The sequence below is a fragment of the Papio anubis genome, chromosome 13 (genome assembly GCF_008728515.1).
Source record: "Papio anubis isolate 15944 chromosome 13, Panubis1.0, whole genome shotgun sequence".
NCBI lineage: Eukaryota > Metazoa > Chordata > Mammalia > Primates > Cercopithecidae > Papio > Papio anubis.
In genome coordinates this window covers 26,805,501-26,830,506 of record NC_044988.1, presented here as the reverse complement: position 1 = coordinate 26,830,506, position 25,006 = coordinate 26,805,501, and the positions used below count along the sequence as shown (strand labels likewise).

The 25,006-nt window shown below is 42.6% G+C and overlaps 1 protein-coding gene across 27 annotated transcripts in view; it reads right to left on the bottom strand.

Moving 5' to 3' along the window:
* The window catches only part of TRPM3 (transient receptor potential cation channel subfamily M member 3), a 929,658-nt gene that overhangs the window by 5,913 nt on the left and 898,739 nt on the right, over positions 1–25,006 (bottom strand). For all 27 annotated transcript variants that reach the window (XM_021927842.2, XM_021927844.2, XM_021927846.2 and 24 more), the window contains 3 exons: positions 13,548–13,698; positions 13,232–13,431; positions 9,941–10,073 (listed from right to left, as the gene is read on the bottom strand). In XM_021927842.2, the coding sequence (XP_021783534.1) occupies positions 9,941–10,073; positions 13,232–13,431; positions 13,548–13,698 (484 nt within the window). The remainder of the gene's footprint in view (positions 1–9,940; positions 10,074–13,231; positions 13,432–13,547; positions 13,699–25,006) is intronic.

Below are 25,006 nucleotides of genomic sequence, written 5' to 3'. Positions count from 1 at the left end.
TCAGAAGGAAAACACAGCTTTTCCCTCTTTCACTTCATTTTGTCATATAAACATAGCCCAAGAAACTAAATTACTCAAAATAACAAGTTTATGTGTCTCATAGACTTGCAATTACTTTTTCACTATCTAGCCTATGGAGTTTGATTTTGCAAGTACTGTAGTTAAATTTTTTACAATGCAATCTGTTATATTTATTTATTTATGTTTGAGACAAGGTTTCACTCTGTCACCCAGGCTGGAAGGCAGTGGTGCAAACATGGCTCACTGCAGCCTCGACCTCCTCCTGGGCTCAAGTGATCCTCCTGCTTCAGACTCCCAAGTAGCTGGGACTATAGGTGAGTACCACCATGCCCAGCTAATTTTTTGAAAAATTTTTTATAGAGGTGGGGTCCACTATATTGCTCAGACTGGTCTTGAACTCTTGGGCTCAAGCAATCCTCCCGCCTCAGCCTCCCAAAGTGTGGTATTACAGGCCTGAGCCACTGCGCCTGGCCAATACATTTTGTAAAGTGTATAAAATACTTGTTCATTTAAGTCCAGAGGAGGATAGATCATGCATTTCTGTAGCATGAGATGTTTTGTTTCACATACTTTAGGTATTGGGTCTCACTAGCTCTCTAGTGCTAGGAGAGTAATAAGAGGCAGGGTAGTTTTATTTCTCCTTTTCCCTTTCTCTCTGGAGCCCAGTATGTACGAGGTTGGTCCTGACAGAGATGAAGTTGCTGTTTTGACTTAACTGTAGTCATTGGTCTGAGTGCTGTGAAGTAGCTCCTTGCCATGGCCTGCGCTGTGGGGTCCTCTCTGTCCACATCCCACTCCTGACCTTCAGCCCCAGGATCTAACACTATAGAGAAAATTTGTAGGTGAGAGGCAGAGCTGATGCACCAACACATAACAGAAGAGTCAGGACCTAAAAGGCCGTGTGTCCCTATAGCCCCAGCTACTCAAGAGGCTGAGGTGGAAGGATGGCTTGAGCCCTGGAGTTTGAGGGTGCAGTGAGCTATGACTGCACCATGGCACTACAGACAGCCTGGGCAACATAGGGAGATCCTGCCTCCTTTTATTTAATATTTATTTATTTATTTTTTTCCTGAGACGGGGTCTCACTTGTCACCCAGGCTCGTGTGCAGTGGTGTGATCATGGTTCACTGTAGCCTCGACCTCCCAGGGCTCAGGTAATTCTCCACTGTAGCCTCCTGAGTAGCTGGAACCACAGGCATGCACCACAACACCCAGCTAATTTTTGTACTTTTTGTAGAGACAGGGTTTCGCCATGTTGCCCAGGCTGGTCTCAAACTCCTGATCTCAGTAATTGATCACCCGCCTCAGCCTCCCAAAGTGCTGGGACTTTTACAGGCAGAAGCCACCGCACTCAGCATTGGTCCAGAGCCAGGACCTGGTTGCCTGAATGTAGGCAGTAAACTGGATACAGAAACTGAGTAGCCCAAGGAGATGAGAAGAAAGCAGAGGAGGTACAGGGGGAAGAGTCTCTTCAGGGAAAGAGAGAAGGTACGTGGTGAGAGCCCCAAGAGTGAGGAAGGATGACTGCAGGGCGTGGAACCAGGGGAGGGAGGCCTGTTGGAACAGGGCCAAGCAACTATTCTTGTCAAACCTTAACTCTACTGTGGGCTCTGAGATGGGCTGAAATGTAAGACTTGACTAAAACAATAATGGACTATTTTCTCCATTTTCTCCCAGAATTCTGGGTGTGAAACAAGCCAACCATTTAAATATATGATCACTTAAGTCATGGACCTAACTGAGAGAGGTTTGACATACGGGTTATAAAAGAATTAAAAAGTCCTAGAGTCAGGGTTTCCTATGTTTGTTTCATAACTAGACTGGTTCCGTTAATCTTTTTTTTTTTTTTTTTTTTTTTGAGACGGAGTTTCGCTCTTGTTGCCCAGGCTGGAGTGCAGTGGTGTGATCTCGGCTCACCACAACCTCTGCCTCCTGGGTTCAAGCAATTCTCCTGCCTCAGCCTCCCGAGTAGCTGGGATTAAAGGCATGTACCACCACGCCCAGCTAATTTTGTATTTTTAGTAGAGACGGGGTTTCTCCGTCTTAGTCAGGCTGGTCTTGAACTCCTGACCTCAGGTGATCCACCCGCCTCGGCCTCCCAAAGTGCTGGGATTATAGGCATGTGCCACTGCACCTGGCCTTCCTTTAATCTTTAAGAAGTTTTTTTGAGGCTGGGTGCAGTGGCTCACACCTGTAATCTCAGGACTTTGGGAGGCTGAGGCAGATGGATCACTTGAGCCCAGGAGTTTGAGACCAGCCTGGGCAACATGAGGAGACACGGTTTCTACAAAAATGAAAAATTAGCTGGGTGTGATGGTCCATGCCTGTGGTCCCAGCTACTCAGGAGGCTAAGGTAGGGGGATCACTTGAGCCCAGGAGACTGAGGCTGTGGTGAGCACAGATGGCGCCACTGCACTCCAGCCTGGGTGACATAGTGAGACCCTGTCTCAAACAAAACAAAACAAAGTTTCAATGTAATTGGGCAGGTGTCACAGATATAAACAGGCCTGAGGTATACACCAAGAGTATTGAGTCATGATTGTAGTCACTGAGAACTGATACTGATCAAAGAATTTGGGGGATAAAAATGGAGATATATATAAAAAAACTTGTGGATAATTTAAGGAGACAGATTCCTAAAGTGACTAAGAAGAAAAGAGGCACTGCAGAGAGGAAGAGATGCTATGAGAGGAACTCCTTATAGAAATTTCCCTCTTTCATATCTCCAGACCTCGAATGGCTCATTTCTGAATAATTCAAGTGGTGATCAGAGCAGGGACACAATAGGGTGCTGGAAAGCTGTTGGGTGGCCATGAGAGGAGGCCCAATAGGTGGGTGCAAAACCCCAGCTAAGATGATGACTAGCCTCTTCAGCCAGTGAGATGAGGAAAACAGCATTCAAAAGAAGATTCTAGCAGCACAGAACATTTTGACTTCCACATGCGATTTCTTAAGAATTGTTATGCTGTTTTATGGAACCTTATCTTCTTTTCTGATAACCTTGAAATGTGGTGAAAGGAAGTGAGGTAAAATAACAAAGTATTGGCAGGCCATGCCTATTCTAAAATTCCTTCATCCCCTGGTGCTGGCAGTGGGGTGCATGTAGGATGAGGGCAAAAGCAATCCCATATTTCATGAACTCAATCCTGTTGGGAAAGGGTACACAGGTTTCAAATCAAAGGCAATGATGCAGAATAGCTAAAGCAAACTCTTGCTAACTCACAGGTTGATATCTAATCTATGAATTATTAAGTCCTTTAGGGTCACCTACCCTTTCCTTTGGGTTAATTATCCTTCTCATTAACTCTGGGGAGAAAAAGAGAAACAAGTTTAAACTTAACTTGGTTAACGGAGAGACCAAAGATCAGCTTCGGAAAAAGATATGTTGGGTGGTGGATGAAGCTCAGCTTTTTGGCTTACACTGATTCAAAAAAATATGACTTACGAATTTCATATCCCTAAGTCATTTCTCTCTGCCATTGTTATAAAAAATTATAAGTTGAACGTACTATTTTTTCTGACTTTTTTTAACTTAATTTTGTGGGTACATAGTAGGTGTATGAATTTATGGGGTACATGAGATGTTTTGATACAGGCGTGCAATGGGAAATAAGCTCATCCTGGAAAATGGGTAACTGTCCTCTCAATCACTTATCCTTTGAGTTACAAGCAATCCAATTACATTCTTTGTTTTAAAATATACAGTGAAGTTATTACTGACTATAGTCACCCTATTGTGCTATCAAAGAGTGGGTCTTATTTATTCTTTCTATTTTTTTTGTACCCACTAACTAACCATTCTCATCCCCTCTCCAATCTCACACTACTCTTCCCAGCCTCTGGTAACCATCCTTCTACTCTTTATGTCCATGAGTTTAATATAGATTTGATTTTTTAGATCCCACAAATAAGTGAGAACATGTGATGTTTGTCTTTGTGTGCTTGGCTTTGAATATACTATTAATAGCCATGTTTCTATCACTTTTTGGATCTAGGCAAAATGAGAAAGGGCAAAAAACTTAATGGCTTGGGAAAGGATACTAGATTAAAAGATGACACTAGGAATAGTGCTAAATCCTTGCATTTGCTTAAATGTTGCCATCAAGGAAAAAATTCAAACCTCAAACTTCTTGTGACAAGTGAAGCCTGGCAGGTGGGGTGATGGTGGATGATCTGGATGCTTTAATCAAGAGTCTGGGAATTAAATGACTATAGGCAGGCAGATCAGGAGTGTAGGTAAGGCAGGCAGGATGTCAGACGATCGAGGCAGGGACTCACTCTGTGGCAGTGGAGAGCATGCCCAGTCCAAAGACATATTCAGGATGCATTTTAACAATCACTGCAAGCCCAGCAAAACAGCCCCGTGTGGGTAGATGCCACCCACAAGTCACCGTTTTTTGAAGTATGCTTTCAATGGGTTAAAGGAACCCGAAAAGAACTCCCTACTGTGATCACCAGAAAATGTAGGTAACCCTTAAGAACCAATGGGAAATAAAAAGAAATGCCAGGAAATTGGAGATAGAAAAAACTTTTCCTGATATTTAAAATTCCTAGATTCTAGAAATTATGTAAATTTGACATAAATTCTGGGCAGCATTATAAAATGGCTCAGTAGTAGGTAATTAAACAGATGGTATTTTTTGATTGCTTGAGAAAGATAAGGTTAACAGGAGACTGCATGAGATCATTATTAATCTTGCCCCTTTTTTGATAATCAAGACCAATATATTGATATAGATGCAAAATATATGTGATGTACATTGTGATTTTAGCCAGGAGGTTGACATCCTGGGCCACCTGGAGAAATGTGAATACTTAGCTGGCTAATTAACCAAAGGAGAGATGGTAGAGCAATGAGCTGATGTCATGAAAGATATTTTTTTGGAGTCATGCAGTGATCCTCTGACTTGGTTCACCTGATCTGTGCTTGTGAACATTTTGGTGAGCTATGTCAAAGATACAGTAAGTGTAGTTATCAAACAAATGATGGCCTAAAGTGCATAGGATGAAAAATTAATATACTAGATGAAAAAATCAGGATCCAAAATAACTTGAGGTGCTGAAATAATGAGCTAAAGGGAAAAAAATAAAGAAAAATTTTATGGTAATGAATATTAAGTCTTGATTCTAGGTTAAAACAGACATTTCACAAGACGAAGTTTGAGTATATTGAATCAGCTCATGTAAAAAAAAGCCCTGGTTTAATTCATTGAAAGTGTACTCTGAACCAAAGATGTGACTTGGTTGTTAAGAATAGTAATATAATCTTATAGCACACCTAATGTGTAGGTCCAAAAATAATAATAATCACAATTTATTGAAAGCATAATACTTTATATATGCATCTCAATAACTTTTAATACTCTATAGTTAGGTCTTAATATTCCATTTTATGAATGTGAACATAGGTTAAGAGGAGTTAAGTAAGCTGCTCAAGGTCACACAGCTAGTTATTGCAGAATTAGTATTAAAATGTTGTTATACTATATTATGCACATTGTACTGTGTTCTTTCCATTATACCATGGAGAGAACTCTATATGTACTAGTCCAGTACATGGTAGGTGCTCAAAAAAAAAAAAAAGGAATTAAATCTAGGTTCTAACTACAACACAGGGAATTGAGTTTAACTTGGGCACCACATTTAAAGGATGTTGACAATTTAAAGTGCATACTTGAGAGAGTGAGCAGGGTAGTAGATGATCTTCTGGAAAGCAGGATAAGTAATTAAATGATCTTGGGATATCTACTTTGGAAAAGACACAGCACAGTGGGAGATGACAATGATCTTCACATATGCAAAACATTATTTCAGAGAGAAAAGAATTTTTCCTTCCTTCCTTCCTTCCTCCCTCCCTCCCTTCTTTTTTTCTCTCTCTCTCTCTCTCTTTCTCTCTCTCTCTCTTTCTCTCTCTCTCTCTTTCTCTCTCTCTCTCTCTCTTTCTTTCTTTCGAGGCGGAGTCTCGCTTCCAGGCTGGAATGCAGTGGTACGATCTCTGCTCACTGCAGCCTCCACCTACTGGGTTCAAGCGATTTTCCTGCCTTAGCTCCCACAAGTAGCTGGGATTACAGGTGCCTGCCACCACACCTGGCTAATTTTTGTATTTTTAGTAGAGATAGGGTTTCACCATGGTGGCCAGGCTGGTCTCGAATGCCTGAACTCAGGTAATCTGCCCACCTCAGCCTCCCAAAGTGCTGGGGTTACAGGCATGAACCACTGCACCTGCACCCGGCCTTAACTTTCAGAGAGAAAAGTCTTTTCCTGTATTCATTCCTAAGACTGGTAGCATAGGCAGTTTCTCCTCCTTTCCAGGAGGTGTTCAAATCAAGATTGGGTGTAACTAGACAGTGCATTCTTTCAAAGTAGAGTTCCTATATCCCTTCCTCCTACTCAGGCCTCGCTCATGCCAGTTGCTCAAAACATGTTTGTTAAGTTGCCATTGGTCAGGTGTGTGGAGGAAACAACTGCTTTGGGTACAAGCAATCTGTACTCAGTGACTTCCAGAACATTTTCCAAATGTACGACGCCAGAATTTTATATGCTCCACAGTGAATAATTCAGCACCATCCTCTCCCAAGTTTGGACTTATAGCTGTCCATTGGTTTTCATCAGTGGTTCTCAAAGTATGGTTCCCAGACAAGCAGGGTCAACAATAACATCAGTATCATCTGGAAACATTTTAGAAGTGCAATTTTCAGGCCTTACTCCAGATCTAGTGAACTTTAGGGATAGGAAGGGGGGCTACCCAGCAACCTGTGTTATAACAAGCCCTCCAGATGATTTTGAGACCTGTTAAAGATTGAGAACCACTGGGTTGGATGTGTCTGGTCATCCCTGCTGGGATGCACACAAGAACTCAATGAGGTTGCATGTTTCCTGAGGATGGAGGCCTGCCTTGTGGATCCTTAGTGTGTGGCGTACTGCCTGGCAATGGTGAAAGCCCAGTATTCACATGTTGAAACAGAATTGAACTCATAAAAGGATAGTGAGCACAGCATTTGATGGAACAGGCATCAAGAATTGGTTATCTTCAGCCAAGAGTCCACAACTCCTCAGCGGGGGGGTGGGGGGGTGAGGGGGGGGTGGGGAAAGCTAGTCACCAATGTTGCCTAATAGATGAAAAGCTTGGTTATTTGAGTATGATTATCATTAGTTAGATATTGTCCCAAGTAAAGCAGAGAGCATTGGTTACTCTACTGGCGCATTATATTCTAGAATTGTATTGCTCTAGATGCATCAGGGTCATTGCTATATAAAAAAGAGGAAAGACAAGGATTTTTCAGAATCAAGTTCCTATGAGGTGTTAATGATATCCTGAATATTGTATTTAGCTCTTTACATGCCACTGTGATGCAAAAGTGTGATTGAATAATGATCCATTTAAATGGATAATTATGGGAATATCTTCATATTTCTAAGAAGATTCATGCAAATACAACCTGTATAAATAACTTGTGTTTTAAGGGTAGTGGTAGGAGGAGGAGTATGAAGCTCACTCTGGAAAGAAACTCCTTGTCCTTTAGTAGGACAAAGAGGTAGCTCTTAATGTTGTTGATTTCAAATCTCTGTTACTGGGGTTATCTAACGTGAATGTAAAATTATATTCTACATACTGTATAGAATATACACAGCTAATTTAGGTAAATTTAACCATATGTACCTTTCCAAACGTGTGTATATACATACGTATATGTACATATGTGTATATATCTCTATCCCTAGCTTTCTCTCGCTCAACCAAATGTAAATAGGACAGGTGATTTCACCTGCCACTCCATTCAGAATGGACATGTTCTAGAAGATGTTTGAGATTGGTAATATGGATCTACTCTTCCCTTGGTTAGTCTCTGTTCCATTGCGCACCCCATGGTGTTTCTGTTTTGCTGAGTGCAATTTCAGTGTTGAGAGACATTATTTTTTGGTTCACTTACAAATGCAAAAAAAAAACCCAACAACAACAATGATAACAACAGCATTAAAATTCCAAAACCCACACAAACAGAAGCAGCAGAATGAAGCCTGGCTTAGGTTTGTTTCTCTGGCCCTGGGCTTGGTCTTGAGGTCATCTTGGTCTTTCAGGCCCCTGTTACTCCAGAAGGTCAGCCTAATGCCTAGGACACAGGGAAGGTGGGTCTACATTCTGTCCTGGACGTCTGAGAATTGCTCACCTTGGCCATCCTCTTTGAGGATGGAGCTCTGTAATCACCCAGAAAGGTACAGGGCCCTGGGGAAGGAGTATTCTTAAAGGGTTTGCAAGTATGGGGCCAGAGGCTCAAGTGGATGTACTGTAGTTTCTTTCTGTTTCTTTTCAGAAAGAATTAGCGAAATGGTCACAATTTATTCACATGCGCTGGTGCCTGCACCTCCTTGTTCTTGTTCCTCAGGGAGGCGAAGGCTTCCTTGCATCTTAACACTCTTTTTTCCCTACCCTCTTTCGCCCCAGGTCTACGGCTTTTCTGAATTTAAAAAGCATTTCAAAGGCCTGTAGACAAATGCTTTGTAAACATGTCTGAGCAATGGGTAATGTGTCCACATAGAACAATTTCTGGGGACCACATGGTTATATGTCCATTAATAAATAGCTTTCTCAAGGCCTCAGAATGAGAAATATCTTCAGATTTTAGTTTCTTCTTCCGTTTGCCAGAAAATTGCTTTACATTATATCATCATAAAATGGTCTATTTTGCAGCAACAGATGTGTATAAAATCTGTGCATGGCTTTAGACTTTATTAGTATTGGCTGAGTACCGATGGATACTATCACTCAATGGCATATGTGTATATACCTACTTATATAGACTGAATTCTTCAAAGAAAGAAAGGGCCAGGGACAAAATATACCATTTATGTAATTCCTACAGAGCCACTAGAGAAGCCTGAAGTGGATGAGCAGACAAAATGTCATTTCATAAAAACTTGAGGTGACTGCTTTGAATCTTAAAAGCCTGAGTCATACTGAATAAAGTCGTCAGTATGTTAGGCCTTTCCATGCTATTTCTAATTTGCTTCTGCCATCTTTATATTGCAAATGCTTAAAATGTAAAGTTACACCTATGTTTTGTAATATTCTGGGTGTTCTTCGGAATAGTGGTTCCCAAATGCTAGGTTTTGCATGTGCCAGCCTGGAATGAAGTTTTTATTAGTCTACAGCAAAATAAGAAAAATAAGAAAATGTAAGTGTATTTTCATAAAGCTAGACTTATTAGGTTTAAATAATTCTCTTTATTTGAAGATCTTGCTGTCTCTCTTTTTAATACCCTGAGGTGTATCCTTTAGACTGAAGATTTTTCTTATAGCCCTGCTGGCTATACTATTTGTCCAATGAGATCTAAATGTATATAATCACTTGGTAGAAAAATCTGCTTTTATTTATTTATTTTTTTGCTTTCATCTTGTTCTATAAAAAGGAAAAACAAAACAATTCTGGGGAAAAATCCTAATTATTATTTTAGCTAATTTACAACTCTCTTACTGTCATTTATTCAGAAGGTATTGGGCATCCATATAAGGCAGGCACTAGGGCTGTTGAACTCCTTTGAAAAAGACATTCAATAGTCTACACAAAACATAAATTAATGGAGAGCCCAGAGTCAGGTTGAGTCTCATTTGGTTTTTGTCTGGGTCAGAACTTTCCAGTGTCTGCTCTGAGCCAGCAACCTCAGGCCTGTCCTGTACTCAAAATTCTCTTCTGTCTGGGAGGACAGCTGCTACTGCCTGCTAGAGAAGTCTAGGATCTGTAAGGCTGAGATTTTGATCTATAGACACTTGGGGCAATGTTCTGTTCTCATAAGCTCCATGATTTCTCAGACAATAACAACAAACACAAAAGGTCTGTTTTGTGACTGTGTGAATAAATTCAGTGGATAAAGCATGCCTTGGCACAACACATCTGCGGGAGGCATGTGTCCACAGAACACACCTTTCTGAAGTCACCCGTATCCTCTCATCATTAGACGAGTTGAACCGATCGTCCTTTTCTCTGAAGTATTCTTCTATGCACTGCTCTTCAAAGTCATGTACTTTCTTGAGCTCATCATCGGTTATGAAGAGTTCTGAAAAAAAAAAAAAAGGAAGCCATGAGGGAGAGAAGTAAAAGCGATGGCATCTGATTTGTGGGACTAGTGACATTCCCAGTATAAATCCAGGTGGGAAAAGGGGCCTAGATTCCTTGCTAGGTCTCAAATGAAATCCAAATCCAATTAGGCAACTTGCATCACCGTCGTCTTTCTGAACATGAAATTTATTATGGGTCTCTGAAGTTCGCCTGGGCATATCTGGTTTGCTGCAGGAGCTGGGTAGAATTGGGCAAGTTGCAAGGCCAGGGAAAAAGCTAAATCAAGGAAAGGGAAGTTATTCAGAGCATAGAGTATCTTAAAAGCTCAAAAACTTCTGGGCTAGGGGTGTGGTAGAGAGACATTGTTGATTGGCCTTACTAAAAGCCCTTTTGCAACCACATTCTCCTTTTCCCCTTTCCTGCTACTGAGCTTAGAAACCCAACACAAACATTTCCAGTTTCCCTTGAAGCTAGCAGCAACCACAAGGACCCAGTTTGGGCCAAGAAACAAAAGAAGTCTGCTGCAGGGAGGAATGGTGTCTTGGGAAGAGATTTTATTTTCCTGATAAAATATAGAGATGTGGTTGCTTCTTTCTACAGTTTTTTACCTTCTCCTCTTTTTCCTGCCTGGAACATGAATGTGATGACTGGAGGTGAGGCAGCTATTTTGTGGCCATGAAACAAGAAAGCACAAAAGGAATAGCTGAGCCTAAAAATAGCAGGACTCTGGATCTTTGACTTCAATGAGCCATCGTTGAGCTCTGGACTTTTCACTTTTTGTTAAGTGAGAAAAAGAAAACCTTATTTATTTGCGTTATTGTTAACCTGGTTTCTGTCAATAGAAGGTAAATGGATTCACAACTGATATAGCAGTAGAAAGAGCCCAGTGGAAAATTGAACCTTTAAGTTGTTTATGAATCAGGGTTGGAGGAGAGAACTGCTTTGCCAATTCTTAAATGGGACAAGTTGCTCTTCTAATCCCATGCCCTCGAGATGTGATAGGGATTGTTCCAAATATTTGGAGCCCTGGAGTTTGGACCCTCAGGGATTTAGTTTGCTGAGATGCCTCTTGCTTGCTTTGAGACATTAGCCTGAATTTGCCTGGGGCATGGAAAGTATGAATGTAAAAGCAGGTGAGAGAAAAGAAAATACCAGAAATCAGACTGCTCTTGTCAAATATGGGAGGCTTCCTGAGGTGAGGAAGACCTGTATCACAGGGGACACTTGAGATTCACTCATGAAATTACACAGAGCATTAGCCTGGAGGGAGGGGAATGAAAAAAGGCAGTTAGAGAGGCCCTCAAAGCTCAGACGATTGCTATTGCTGCTATTGCTATGTTTGAGACTCAGAGGAGTATATTTAACACTTATTCTGCTGGCACTTCATTTAACTTCTTTGGCTATGTGTAATGCCTTTTTAACAAAAATGAAATACTATTTTTTAAAAACTCCATCAATATGTCAACTTTTAACAATAAAAATTAAATTTTACATTTCAGAGTGTTTTTGTCTGAGACTCTGCCAGAACTTGGCAGTGCCCTGGGTTCTTTTAATTAAGGCTACAGATGGATAGTGAAAAGTTCACTTTCCCCAACTGATTCATACAATGCAGTCTCTGACTTTCACCCTTTCCGACCCAGCCACAGCACTAAAATCTTTCTTCTCTGAGAAAGCGGACATGGCTGCTCTTCCCTTCTGAGCATCCAGTGACCTGGCAATGCTTTTATTGCTACCATTGGTCATAACAACAAGAAAACCCTGAAGAGCAGCTGCATGGAGCTGACTCCCACCTAGCCCAATGTCTGGCTTGTTCAGGTTCTCTGGCCTTCTGTGAGGGTGTGAGCACCAGAAAGGAAATGGATCTCTGGACCGTCCTACTTCCTGCCTGGTATTCACAAACACCCTCTTCCTAAGCTCTCTGGATAAGTGAGGTTCCTCTTCTACCACAAATGAGTCATGCTTTATTGTAAATTATTTTGGGACTCTGAGCTAGCCCTCAGCATGTTTATCCACGGTAGGCTATCATTCATTAGAGCATCCCGCTGCCCCTGATTTTGTATCTCACGCTCCTCCACATTGGCTAGAGTTCCTGAGTCGAGAAGCTCAGGGTTTATTTCACAGGTCATCCACCTCGACCCCTCCAACTTTTCTCTTTGCTTAAATTTGTGTTTCAGATGAAAACAGTGAATTCTGGAATTCCCAGGTCTCTCTAATTTTAATGTCTAAAAAGAAGTTGGGCATTGCAAGGTCAGGGAGGGTTTTAAGAGCTTCAGATTTAGAGAAGCTGTTGACCAAATTGTTTTGGTTTCAAACCTTAGATATACTGGTGACCATAGAGAGAGAGGTAGACTCCTGGGCTATAATCCCAGAGGCTCTTGTTCAGTAGATTTGATGTAGGTGACCTGTTTGACATACTTTGAGAAATTGTAGGAGCTTGCTGGTATGGGACTGGATTCCCAGTGGTTCTTAATGGAGCGTGATACCCAAGGGGTATTTAGGAAATCTGCGGGAGTCACTAGTATTTAATGTGTGGAGGCTGGATATGCCAAACTTCCTGCAATGTGCGGCACAATCCTACACAACAAGGAATTGTTCCACCTCAATGCTAATAGAACCTCCGTTTAGAAACACTGGGCTGGAAGGTGGATGGTGAAGGGTCTTCTGTTTTGTCCTCTGAGTAACAGAAAGTAGGGCTGGTCTTCTCATGAGGCGATCTAGGCACAACCCCTAAGGTTTAGGAAAATGTTTAAGATCAGAAAAAAATTATAGGTCCAGAAATTATTGCTTAAATTATATATAATGTGGCCTTGGGTGGCATATTAATATGGTTGATGTATTTTGGGTTGAGATCTCTGGAAAGCAAGAAACTTAGAACTTACGAAGGTGCTAAAACAGCCCTGTTGGAGACTGATTGTATCTCTCTAAGAAAGACATGAGGCTAAGAGTGCTCAGTTTCAGCCTCTACCATCTTCTTTCTGACATTATTTCTCATTCAAGCCAATTCCCTTATCCCCCAGTCCTCTCCAAGTCTTCAGAGCTGTCTGCAACCTGCAGGAGGCGGGAGGAACTAGGTGGCCATGTGATCCTGCATGATTGCCTATAGGAAGTGGTAGGGATTTCTGAATTGTGGCAGCTGGGCTGTCGCTTGAAGCTTACTCAGGCCGTAGTCCCTTTCATCCGGGTCGCTCTCGTGTTTCCTCCATCGGCAGCACAGGTGCTGGAATATCATGGTCATGTGGCTGAAGATGATCAGGGGTGGGGGCAGAACTGGTCTTTCATGGAAAGTCATGATGAGCTGATACCTCTGAAACTTCCACACTTGGTTGGATATCGATTTTACTTCAAAAAATGTGTTGCTAAAATAGAGACCAAAGATAATCAACTGAGAAAAACCTGCTGTTTTCTGAAGCATCGACTCCCCTTCACCCCTGCTGTCCTCGTCCATCCCATGTGCTCCGAAGGATCCACTTACTTAAAGACAGCAATGAGGAGGTTGACCAGCAAGATGTTTGCCACTAAGAGGTAGCAGGCCATGATGGCCGGCACGATCCAAGCTCCTGTCTTGCAGGGAGGCAGCTGAATTATTTTACCATCCTCTCGGGTCTCATTCTGTCCACAGGGAGCTGGAGGGAGCAACACAGGCAAGAAATGAGAAACTGGCAATTTGAGTTAGAAAAAAAAAAAAAAAGAAGATGGATTTGTATGAGGGTTTTAGATGGAAGAAGTATATAGCCATCTCAAACAGAAAAAAGTTCCAAACAAGCCAAAATTGAAAAATGAGAACTTCATTAATATCTCGAGGAGCTGCTACTCTGGCAGTGCGGGGCCTCGGTTCCGCTGTCTCCCCAAGTTATCACCTGACCAGAAGAGGGGGGTGGAGCCACCTGCTTGCTCACCCTGCCCTAGGCCCCCACACTGGGTGAGTGGCACTTGGTACTCCTTCTGAAGCCTGGTGAGGACTTTTCTTGGGTGTGCCCAAGGAGAAGAGAGTCCCACCACTGGCACGTTACTTTCAAAATGTGCTGTAGAGGCTGTCAGCCCGACAGCTGTAAGAGCAGCAGCATCTTGGGGCTATTGATCGGGAATTAACACCAGGGCAGCTGTTAATTGCTGCAAGAAACAACCTGGGAGCTCCAGCTAACGATTTGCTGTCTCGGTACAGAAGGAACAACACAGGGCAGTGCCTTGGGAAGTAGTTAGAGGGCTTGTCGCTCTCTGCTCTTGATGGATGGGATTTCACTAGGAGGGCAATGGGGGGTGATGGGCCGCGATCGTGGAGCTCACAGCCACCCCCGTTCTTCCAGCAGCATTTCCATTCGAAAAGTGTGCTTTTCAGGGCACAGGAAACAAAATCCAACTGCAGTGAATAAATGGGCAAATGGGGGAGAAAAAAGCCTGGAGGTGGGGGTGAGGAGGAAGGTGATATGTGGGATTGGCTGAGTGTGAGTAATGTGCTAATGAGGCCTGCTTGGAATTTCCGGGTAAATGCAAGAAAAAAAAAAAAAAATCCCTGACAAAGCTTCTTAGTGCTGCACAATGTGGCTCAGGGAGCCAGATGATGCCGTGAGGTGCCAGGCATGAGTGAGGTAGCCCTCCTCTCCAGCCTCCTATAATAGCTTTAGAACAGGGCTCTTTGCATCTACCTGTAAAAGGGGGTGGGGGGGAGTGGGAGGAGCACCAAGAGGTCTCAGCAGTTGCCAGAGGCTGCTTTTGATGATCTGCCAGGAAGATTTGAAAAGTTGACCCAGAATCTACTCGGCTGGAGTACCTGGCAAGAGGCGTCCGTTCCTTTCTCAAGAGTTTCCGTTGCTAGGCTGCACATTCTGCAGCGATTCTCAACCCTGGCTGCCCTGGGGATCACCTGGGGAGCTCTAAAAAATACCAATGCCCAGCTTGGCTCCAGACAATTGAATCAGAATCCCTGAGGGTGCCCCAGGCATCAGCATTTCTTTTTAAAACTTTCTAGGTAATTCTCAGTTGCCATGAAAGTTGAGCCCACTGAGCTAGAATTAGGCTGGAAAAATTACGTAATTTTTGACATGCTCTGAGGCCCAAAATGCATCTTCTCAGTCTATGAGGATTTTAATAACATTAGGACACCAAGACCTGGTTTTTTATGGCCAAGAAAAGAGGACCAAAGTGCTTCCTTTGGTTCTGCCTGCCAAGATGATTGGATGCAGAATCAGGCATTTTTGAGGAGCAAGAATCTTGTTTTATTATAGCAGTTGTGGCACTAAACACCCAAGACAGCCCTGTAAGAGGTCCTGATCATTTCCACCCTAAGAAGGAAAACTTAGCAACGAAGGCCCCCTGGCTTCGGCATGAAGTCAAACTCTGAGAGTGCCTGGCCCTGGGCGATGTCTTGCCACCCCCCACCTCTCCTTCTGAGCACAAACTGGACTGAGCTTCCTGCAGTTCCTAGAAATGCCATGCGCTTTCTTACTTCCTGATTTTGAGCCATGCTGCTTCTGGGCTTCTAAAAGACCCCTCTGCTACCTTGCTCCCATTCCCATGCTTCACCTGGGTGAATCCTGCTCATTCTTTAGTGCTCACCTGGCTTTCCAAAGCCCACCCAGCCCCCTTGCTGCCCCATCCAGCAAGGACTTGGGTAGGTATCTTCCTTACAATCCCAGAGCACCCTCTGCCTGCCCTTTTGGGGGTCTCTCACACTGTATCACCATTGCCAGTTTACTTGTCTGTATTCCACACAAGATTCCTGGTGGAAAGTTGCTCCTCAAGATTTCCCATCACCTGGCTCAGTGCATACACACAGCACATCCACGTGCACCTGTACAGGACAAATGTTGCATAAATACAGGAGATCATGGGGACACAGTCTTGTTGTTGGACACTAACAGACATTTCCCACACCTCCGCAGGCCTACTTGTGATGCATAGTCCTAGCTCTGAGGGGTCATTAGCTCCTTTCTTAGGTTCTTTCCAGAAATCCTGCCCTCAGCTTGGCAAGGAATCTTCTTACACTCAACCAGACTTCAGCGTTTCTGCTACCCACTTGGCCACAGGCCTCATGGAATCATTGCTTTGTTTTTCTCTCCTCTGAGAAGCTTCTCGCACCTACTCTACCCACTTCCTCCCAGCCTAACAGTCTGGTAGTCTGGTCACTCCTCTATTCTGCCCTTTCCTCTGGTTCCTGCTGAGATCTCTATGTAGACGCCAACAAAGAGCAGAAATAACTGCTTGGGGTTAAGTTAGAGAACTTACACAATTTTTACAAATGTGGTCCCTGATCTCCATTTCTTGACTCCATTCTGAGAGAAGGTAAAATAAACTCGTGAGAGGCAGAGCTCATTTCTTTTGTTCTTTTTGATCCTATATTGAAAGAAGGCCATGAAGACACTTCCTCCACTTGGCCCCTCTGCCCAGCTGAGAGAGGAAACAAGGAACAGTAGGTGCTTGCTTGTTTCAAGTGGTCCACGTGCATTTCCATGGGCTTTAAGAAAGTGCCATCAACATATTTCCAGGTCTTTACTGAGTTCCTCTGCTTGGTTCCTCAAAGGCCCTCACTAATTAAAATATTAGACCAGCTTAATATCTTTTATTTATTTATTTATTTTAACATTAGGTACCTTCCTGAGAAACTTAATATCTTTATTGAAGATTTGATTTGATGTCTTGGATTTGATTTGTTTGGCGCCGGGAGCCTCCTTCCAATCTTTTGAGTATTAATTTATTCCAACTTCCCCCACCTTTTATTCATCCTGCTTTAACAGAGGTAGTATTAATTTAGTGGTTAGGAACATGTATTATAATCAGGCAGACCAGAGTTCAAACCCAACTCTGGTGGGGTGCAGTGGCTCATGCCTGTAATCCCAGAGCTTTGGGAGGTCGAGATGGGGGATCACCTGAGGTCAGGAGTTCGAGACCAGCCTGGTCAACATGGCAAAACCCTGTCTCTATTAAAAATACAAAAATTAGTCAGGCATGGTGGCGCACACCTGTAGTCCCAGCTACTTGAGAGGCTGAGGCAGGAGAATTGCTTGAACCTTGAATGTGGAGGTTGCAGTGAACTGAGATTGTGTCACTGGACTCCAGCCTGGGTGACACAGCAAGACCCTGTCTCAAAACAAAAACTCCCCCAAAACCTTGACTCTGCCATTTTCAAATGATCCAACTTTAGCTTTGTCCATAAACTTCAGCTTCCTCATCTGTGAAATGGGAGTAATAATAGTATATTACTGTCAAGTAATGTACTGTCAAGATCATTACACAAGATAATGCATGCGAAGTATGTGGTTCAGTATCTAGCACATAGCACTCAATGAACATTAGCTGATGTCGTCATTAGTATTGTTGTTTCTGTAATTGATAGACTTTGAGCTTCTCAGTTAGGAACTATGTTTTATTCCTCTTTGTTTTGCAATCACTAAGAATAGTACTTACTCTACAAACATGTATTGAGTGGTTATAATATGCAGAATACAGGGTATATTGGGAATTAGATGCTTCCTGTTGTTAAAGAACTCGCAATTTAGTAGAGACATAGAAAGGGAACAAAACATTGCATTATTGTGTGATATGAGCTTGGATGGGGGTTCTGAGGAAACACTCACGTTTGAACTGCTATAGTCCCTCTAGCCTGGCCATACAGAGCAGTCTGGTAATCAGGACCAGCCTGAGGAACATCATCTAGGTTCTACAGCAATAGGGGTAATGTAAATGAATTAGATGATCCTTGTTACCATGATAATGACAGTAAAAATGAATAAGAAACCGCCTTCATTTGGTAATATCAGCAAAGAAACAGTGAGCATCATATGCAGTAGTTAATGCAAAATGTTGTTCTGTAATGGTTTCTAATGATGTCCTTGTTCTGGGTAGTTACCTGCCCTAGAAAGTGCTATGACTCAAACTTACAGATGTCTACCACTGATGAAGATGAACTGGTGCCTTAAAGCCCTGACAAGCAGCAGATTCCAGGGTGGGGAATAAATTATCTGGATTGTCATATGGCACCAACCATTATCTGGAGATTTATATTCCCAGGGAAATGCCCACAAGATGGCATATGGGTGGATGTTTAGGGAATGTGGGCTGGTGACTTCCCCGGGCCTCCTCCTCCCCTGATTTTGGGACCTGACATTTGGGTGACTTTTCTCTCAATCCTTTTGCAAGAGGCAAATGCATGGTCAGTACCACCTCCATACCAAGTGGCATGTTGTCACCTCCCTCTTTCATGGTGACAGTCAGTACAGAGTCCCTCTAGTGGATATTGGCTGGTTCCACCTGCCCAGTGTATATTTCCCCATCTTAGTTTCCATTTGTGGAACCACCCCTTGTCCACTCTGTCCATGAAGTATGGGTGAAAGGAACTTCAATGCCAAATCTAGGAGAAGATTAATCAGTGTGTTTTATCCCGATTGCAGTGATTGGTTCAGGGATGGACATATGTGACACACACCTGATCAATCAGCTCAATAAGCATCAGCCTTGGAACTTTTGCTGAAACTAGTATAAAAGAGAAGTTATCTTTTCACAATACAATGTAACGCTACCAAGTAGAGAAGGCCTGCCTAAGAGTGACTCCATCACAGAAAACAGAAACTGATTCCTGGCTCAGCCATGCCTAAAACCAGCCTTCTACAGTCACACAAACCATGAGATTCTTTTTTTTTCTTAAGTAAATTTCAGTTGGGTTTCTGTCACTTGCAATTAGTCTTGACTGATATGATTACCCGCACCTCTAGCCCCTGTCCACAAGCCAGTAATAAGAGATGTTCATATTTTGGGTGCCTCATTCCTGAGAGACTGCATTTGGAGTCTTGAAATGGCATGGAAAGATTGGAAGGAGCAACATGGGATGTAAAACCTGATCTGATACCAAGGTTAAATTATTGCCAGGAGCCAGAGGCCATGCTCTCCCCTTCTTCCCCAAAGTATAAAATAAGGGGCCTATACTGATAAAGCTCAAATTTTGTCCAATGGGGATCTTTGACTCAGAAACTAATGACACAGATTAGACCTATTATCAAATCTGTAGGATTAATGCAGCTGGGAAACTTTGGCCAAGCACCTGGCCAAAGTTAAAGTGAAGAAAACTTATTCTAGAAGCTGGTCATAGCTTAAGATGAAGTCATAGGGGCCTCAAGGTGACGTGCAGGTACAGAGTGGGAAGGCTACATCTATGCAGCAGTGGCAAATTAGGAGGGATCAAACATTTGGAGATTCAGATTCTCTGTGGTTTACTTATGGGGGTCACATTGACCCATCACGTGGCAGAAGCCCAGAAGTGCTATTTCTGCTAACTATGCATTAATAAGTAGAAATGGATGATTGGGCTCTGGAACAAATTAATAGGTTGTTCAAGTAGAATCCTGCCAGAGCACATGGATGATAGTAAGAAAGCCCTCCCTATGTATGTTGTGGAGGTTTTGGAGCACAGTCTTCCAATGGTTGAAATGTTTTTCATACATAAACTTTTATAATAACAAGTCAATGACATCCCTTACTGCAATACAAGCCGCACATGGCAAGATTTTTGTCTCTTTTGTTCACTAAACAACCTCTAGAATACTGCCTGGCACGTACTAGGTGCTCAATAAACATTTGCTGAATGCCTGCAGACATGGATATCACACACTGCACATGTGACCTGCAATGTCAGGCATTTCTATGAGTTACAGCTCCTCTATTTCACTGGGTGTCTATTTTCCTATTTATGTCAAGATCTCATCAAGTGTCATCATGACCTGTCATTATAGGGTGGCTCCTGTGACAGCAAAAAACTGACAGAGGGAAAAAATAGATTTTTTGGTTTTTGGCTTTTGGTAATCACCAAGGGTAAAGCAATAGGTTTGGTCTTTGACAAAGGCTATAGAAAATCTCCCTCTAGACGCTGTTGTGTAAATCTCCATGGCAAACCAACAATACCCCATCTTGCATCCATGACAGACATTGCCAATTAATCTTGATGTTTTTTCCCTCTAAGCCAAGATATGACCTTGGAAACCTTCTCAAGACAAAACTCCTGAAAGCACACCAACCAACTGAAATTGACGCAAGAGAAGGGACCTTCCTCTTAGCCCCTGTAGAAATGGGAATGTGAGGTCCGGGGTGAAAGATCGGTGATGTTCTTCTTTTCAGGATCCTCCTCAAACCTGCCCTATACCACCTCACAGTTGCCCAGGAACCAAAAAGGGTCAGAATAGGACATCCTGCTTATTTCAGACACTAATACTTGTGACGAGGGACCATCCTGAGAGGGCTATGGAATTCCCCCACATACATCCTGGACCTGAGGACCCTGTCCCCTGCCTATTTTAAAAGGTAGCTTTAAAAATGGTGCTTTCTCAGAAAATCCTGGTCCTAGTTTTTTCCTTATTTGGGATCATCAAAAGTGATGGAGAGTGGAGATTTGAGAATAAACATCCGTGGAAAGCATAATATGTGGCAATCTCCATGCTGGGCACATTACATTGGCCATTGTATTTCATCTTACCAGCTCTGTAAGACATGCATTGTCCTTGTTTTACAGCTAAGGAAACACGTATCGAGGAGTGAAATGCCTTACCCAAGACCACACAGCTAATAGTTGGGTAATGCCAGAACCATTCCATCTATCCAAAAAATATTGAGTTCCTGCTAATGTGCCAGTGGCAACTGGCAGTGAAGATACAATTACAAATAAAGCAGAAATGGGCACTACCCTCTGTCTGACCCTAAAGTCTATATGTACTCTGCTCTACCTCACATGGCCTTGCCAATGTTATATTAGTGACCACCTATTGCAGGCTTAAATGGAAGGCCCTGTGCTACGAGCTTTACTTTTATCACCTCATTTTAATCTTTAGTATATTTTGACATGATAGGTCTAATGTTTCCCATTTTACATATGAAGTAGGGAGGCTCAGAAAGCTTCAGGGTCCCTGTCAGGTATCTCAGAGCCAGGAAGAACAAAATCAGGATGTCTACAAAAGCCTGGTGAGCTACTAAGTCCCTTTCCTTGGTGCCTCTGAAGAAACAGCCAACATGGGATTGAGAGGAATCTCTCAATTATGAACAAATGTAGAAACAGTTCATTAGACATTGATTGTTCTTGTCCCCATCAACATGAATAACTTGGCCTGAGCTGTTCAGATGAAGTCCAAGTGCACAGAACAGTTTAAAAGTTCAGACGGTAGAGAGAGAAATTAGGTTCCAGTGAGAGGTATCGGGTGCACGCACCTCCACCCCAAAGATTAAGACACTTGCCCTTTTGGTTTCATCCTATAATACGCAGGGAGAAGAATTTATTTAATGTGCACACCATCTTGTTTCTAAAATGTCAGAGAAATTTAAAATGGAACACCAACCGATGTTTGATATAATCAGAGTCATCCTTAAAAATATGGCAAAAAAGGAATATTTCTTGAGGAATGCCCCTTCCTCTCCTGTCTGAAGAAATGTTTCAAAAGCTCAGTCCAAATCACAGGCAATGGAATAAAGAGCTTAGTTGAGTATCTGACTACATTTATCCTATTTTTTTTTTTAAAGAAAGGATTTTCAGCTAAAAATCCATCTTGAAAAGATAACGAGACAAAGAGGATTTCTCCACCTCCTTTTGAAAATCTATACAGTTCACTATGGAGGATTTAGAATGCCATTAGCACAGCTGCTGTGGCTTACTGGGAGGACGAATTTGATTGAGATAATGCTGCTCTTTGGCCTTTTCCTGACACGTTTCCCTTGGCAAGACAACCGGAGATGCCTCCCTTTGCATGGCTATATCTTTCTAGAAGTTTCCTTATCTGAGGGTCTTTGATTGTGGTGGGTCCAGGTAGAGGTTTTCTCTGTGGAAACATGAGGCTCTTTCTATTGCTTTTGGTAAGTGACTGCCAATATCCTCTTGTAATGGACAGGAAGAGCAGAGGTCACTGAAAATCAGGCAAGCCCAACTTTCTAGAGTCAAAAGCACCATCTACTAGCATCCCCTTTTACTTCTTTTGTGGCTTAAGTTTTTTCTCTTCACCTAACCCAAACACTAGGTAAGATGCTAACTGATAATGACATGGCACAAAGGCAGCCACTGGAAATTGATGGGAGGCCTTGGTTTTTCCATCCATGAATGAATGGAGTTGGGCTATTGATATTCCTTGCAGCGCAACAGACACACAGCTTGGGAAGTCCAAGAGGGCTTTAGGACACAGAAGCAGGGCATTAAATAGCACGGAACTAAATAGTAAGTGATGATGCTGTCAAGCTTCTTTCCATCTTCCTGACGCCATCAGAGAGAAAGTGTCAGTTTAAGCATACTATTTCTTTAACACTTCCTTAATGTTTGCGAAATTCCCTTTTTAGGAAAGACTGAGCTCAAGCATCTGGTAGAATTTCACAACAATGTAGGGTTTTTCATTCTGTTTATTTTGTGGTTATCTTCTATTTATGTCAAATGATACTGATTTTCAACTTGTGACCATAAATCTTTAAAAATAAATTAAGTTTTTAAAAAATGAGCCAATTTAACTAAAAATATTTAAGAGTAGACCAAAGGTTACAAACTAGTGAATGGGGGTATGTGGTTGACTGAAGTTTGGGAAATGCTGGATTAGATTATCTCTAAACTCCATCTATTCCTGACATTTTGTCACTCCATGATTCCAGGAAAAGGAGCAAAAGACTTGAATATGCCCCAAACTGAATCATCTATCCCAGGAGCCAACTATAGACCACTCGTAGAACCTTAATCTTTTTATTCCTGGCAGAAAAGCAAACTAGCTCCCACTGCATTAAATGGAACTTAGCTCCCACCTGGGGAAAAAAGGGGACCAATGATATAGCCTCCAACTCTTCAGGGCCATCTTGGCTTGTGGTCTATCTGCTACTTGCACACAGTTTCAGCTTTGAGCTATTCAGAACCCACTATTAAGTTGAATGTCTCATTTTTTAATCCAGTAAGTTAGCAGGATGCCACAAATCTAGGAATATTGTGTGTGTGTTGGTGGGGCAGCGGGGAGGTATGGGGGAAAGAGTGTCCTGGGGGAGAAGTGGGGAGAATTCAATTCCCTCTGTTATTTGGTTCCATGTTCTTCCTATACTATATATCTAGCTTTACCTGGAAACAAAAATTATCATTTATTTGAAAAGAGCTTCTGAATTCCAACCTTAGTATTTCATTATTTTGCATCAGGAATTAATATCAAAAAGATTTTATGCAAATTTTTTTTTTTTTTTTTTTTGAGACGGAGTCTCGCTCTGTGGCCCAGGCTGGAGTGCAGTGGCCGGATCTCAGCTCACTGCAAGCTCCGCCTCCTGGGTTTACGCCATTCTCCTGCCTCAGCCTCCCGAGTAGCTGGGACTACAGGTGCCCACCACCTCGCCCGGCTAGTTTTTTGTATTTTTTTTTTTTTAGTAGAGACGGGGTTTCACCGTGTTAGCCAGGATGGTCTCGATCTCCTGACCTCGTGATCCGCCCATCTCGGCCTCCCAAAGTGCTGGGATTACAGGCTTGAGCCACCGCGCCCGGCCTTATGCAAATTTTTCTGGGGAAGAATATATATCTAAACTAGCCTATTGTACATGCCAGTGGGTTTGCTGCCATGATTAGGAGATCCATTGCATTAACAGCCCCAATTTCTCTCTCCTCCCTGGATCCATACTGCTTTGTCATGTGATGTTAGAATTTCTATCACTAAACAGGTGGGATCTCTTTCCTCACCCCTTGATTCTGAGTTTGGCCATGTGGTTTGCTTTGGTGAGTGGAATGTTAGCAAATGTGACCCACACAGAACCTTGGAAAATCCCTTAATGTTTCTGTTTCCACTTTTTCGCTTCTGCCATTACCGTAAGAGACATGTGTGAGCTAGCCTGTTGTAGAATGAAACACAGGGAACCTCTGCTTCCAGCTGCTTCTGTTGTCTGAGCTGAGGCTGTTCTGGAGGAGGTGATAGCCAGCTGACCTCCTGGCATGTGATTGAGCCCAGCCCAGACCAGAAGAACCATGCAGCCAACTCTGTCTTGTGAGCTCAATACGTGCTTATGGCGTTAAGTTCCTGAATTCTAAGGTAGTTTTTCCTACAGCATTTTTGTGCTGATAAATACCTAATACACAAGTTAAATTTCCCTTGCCCTGCTCACAGCTGGAAGAGGCAGCCCTGCATCCTTCAGGCTGACAAAGTCCTTTCCTCATTTCTTCACTTCCCCTTTCACCCAATTCAGGCTACAGATGATTGGAGCAGATCCCACCATTGACCAAGAAGGACTGAGTTCACTGAAATGACCAGTGACTAATCGGACTCTTTGTCTTTAGAAATAAAACAGAAGTGCAGAGACTTAAGTTAGATAATGGCAAATACTTAAAGATCATATAGAGCCAGACCTCACTGGGTCATGTAAAGCAAGCCATATGAGAGAGGAATGGGAGAGGAAGGGAGAAAGGAAATGGGAGAGAGAGTAAGAGAGGAGGAGAGAGATGATTGATTGATTATTGATTGAGGCAGGAGAGAAGTAGAGAGAAAAGCAGAGTGTGGTCATGTCTTCTGATTCTGACTTTCCAAAACCACTTCTGGTTTTGTTCCCAGTCAGCTCACGCATGTTATGCTCTGCTTCCTGTCTTTGAATGCCTCTGCGGTTTTCCCTTAGACACTTATAGTCAGTCTTTATTGAACCTACTTTGTGTAGTTTTCTTACGATCAACATTTTTCTCTGGTTGAGAACATAGTCGTTAAGACTTTAGAAGGAACCAGTTTCCTTGCCTGGTAGTTTCATCAGAGAAGGGAGGGGCTGTGAGAAGGGAGAGGGAAGCTCTGGGAAGGGTTGGAAGAATGGAAATAATTGTGTTTAACTCACAGTTTTACTCAGGGCTTGCCTCATCCTCATCACACCTTCATTTTGATATTTGCATATGCCAAATAGGATTAGATAAGCTATTTGCTTCTTCAAACCAAAACAACAAAAAAATTTCAGAGAAAAAATAAGTTACTCTTTCAGATTTTTGTG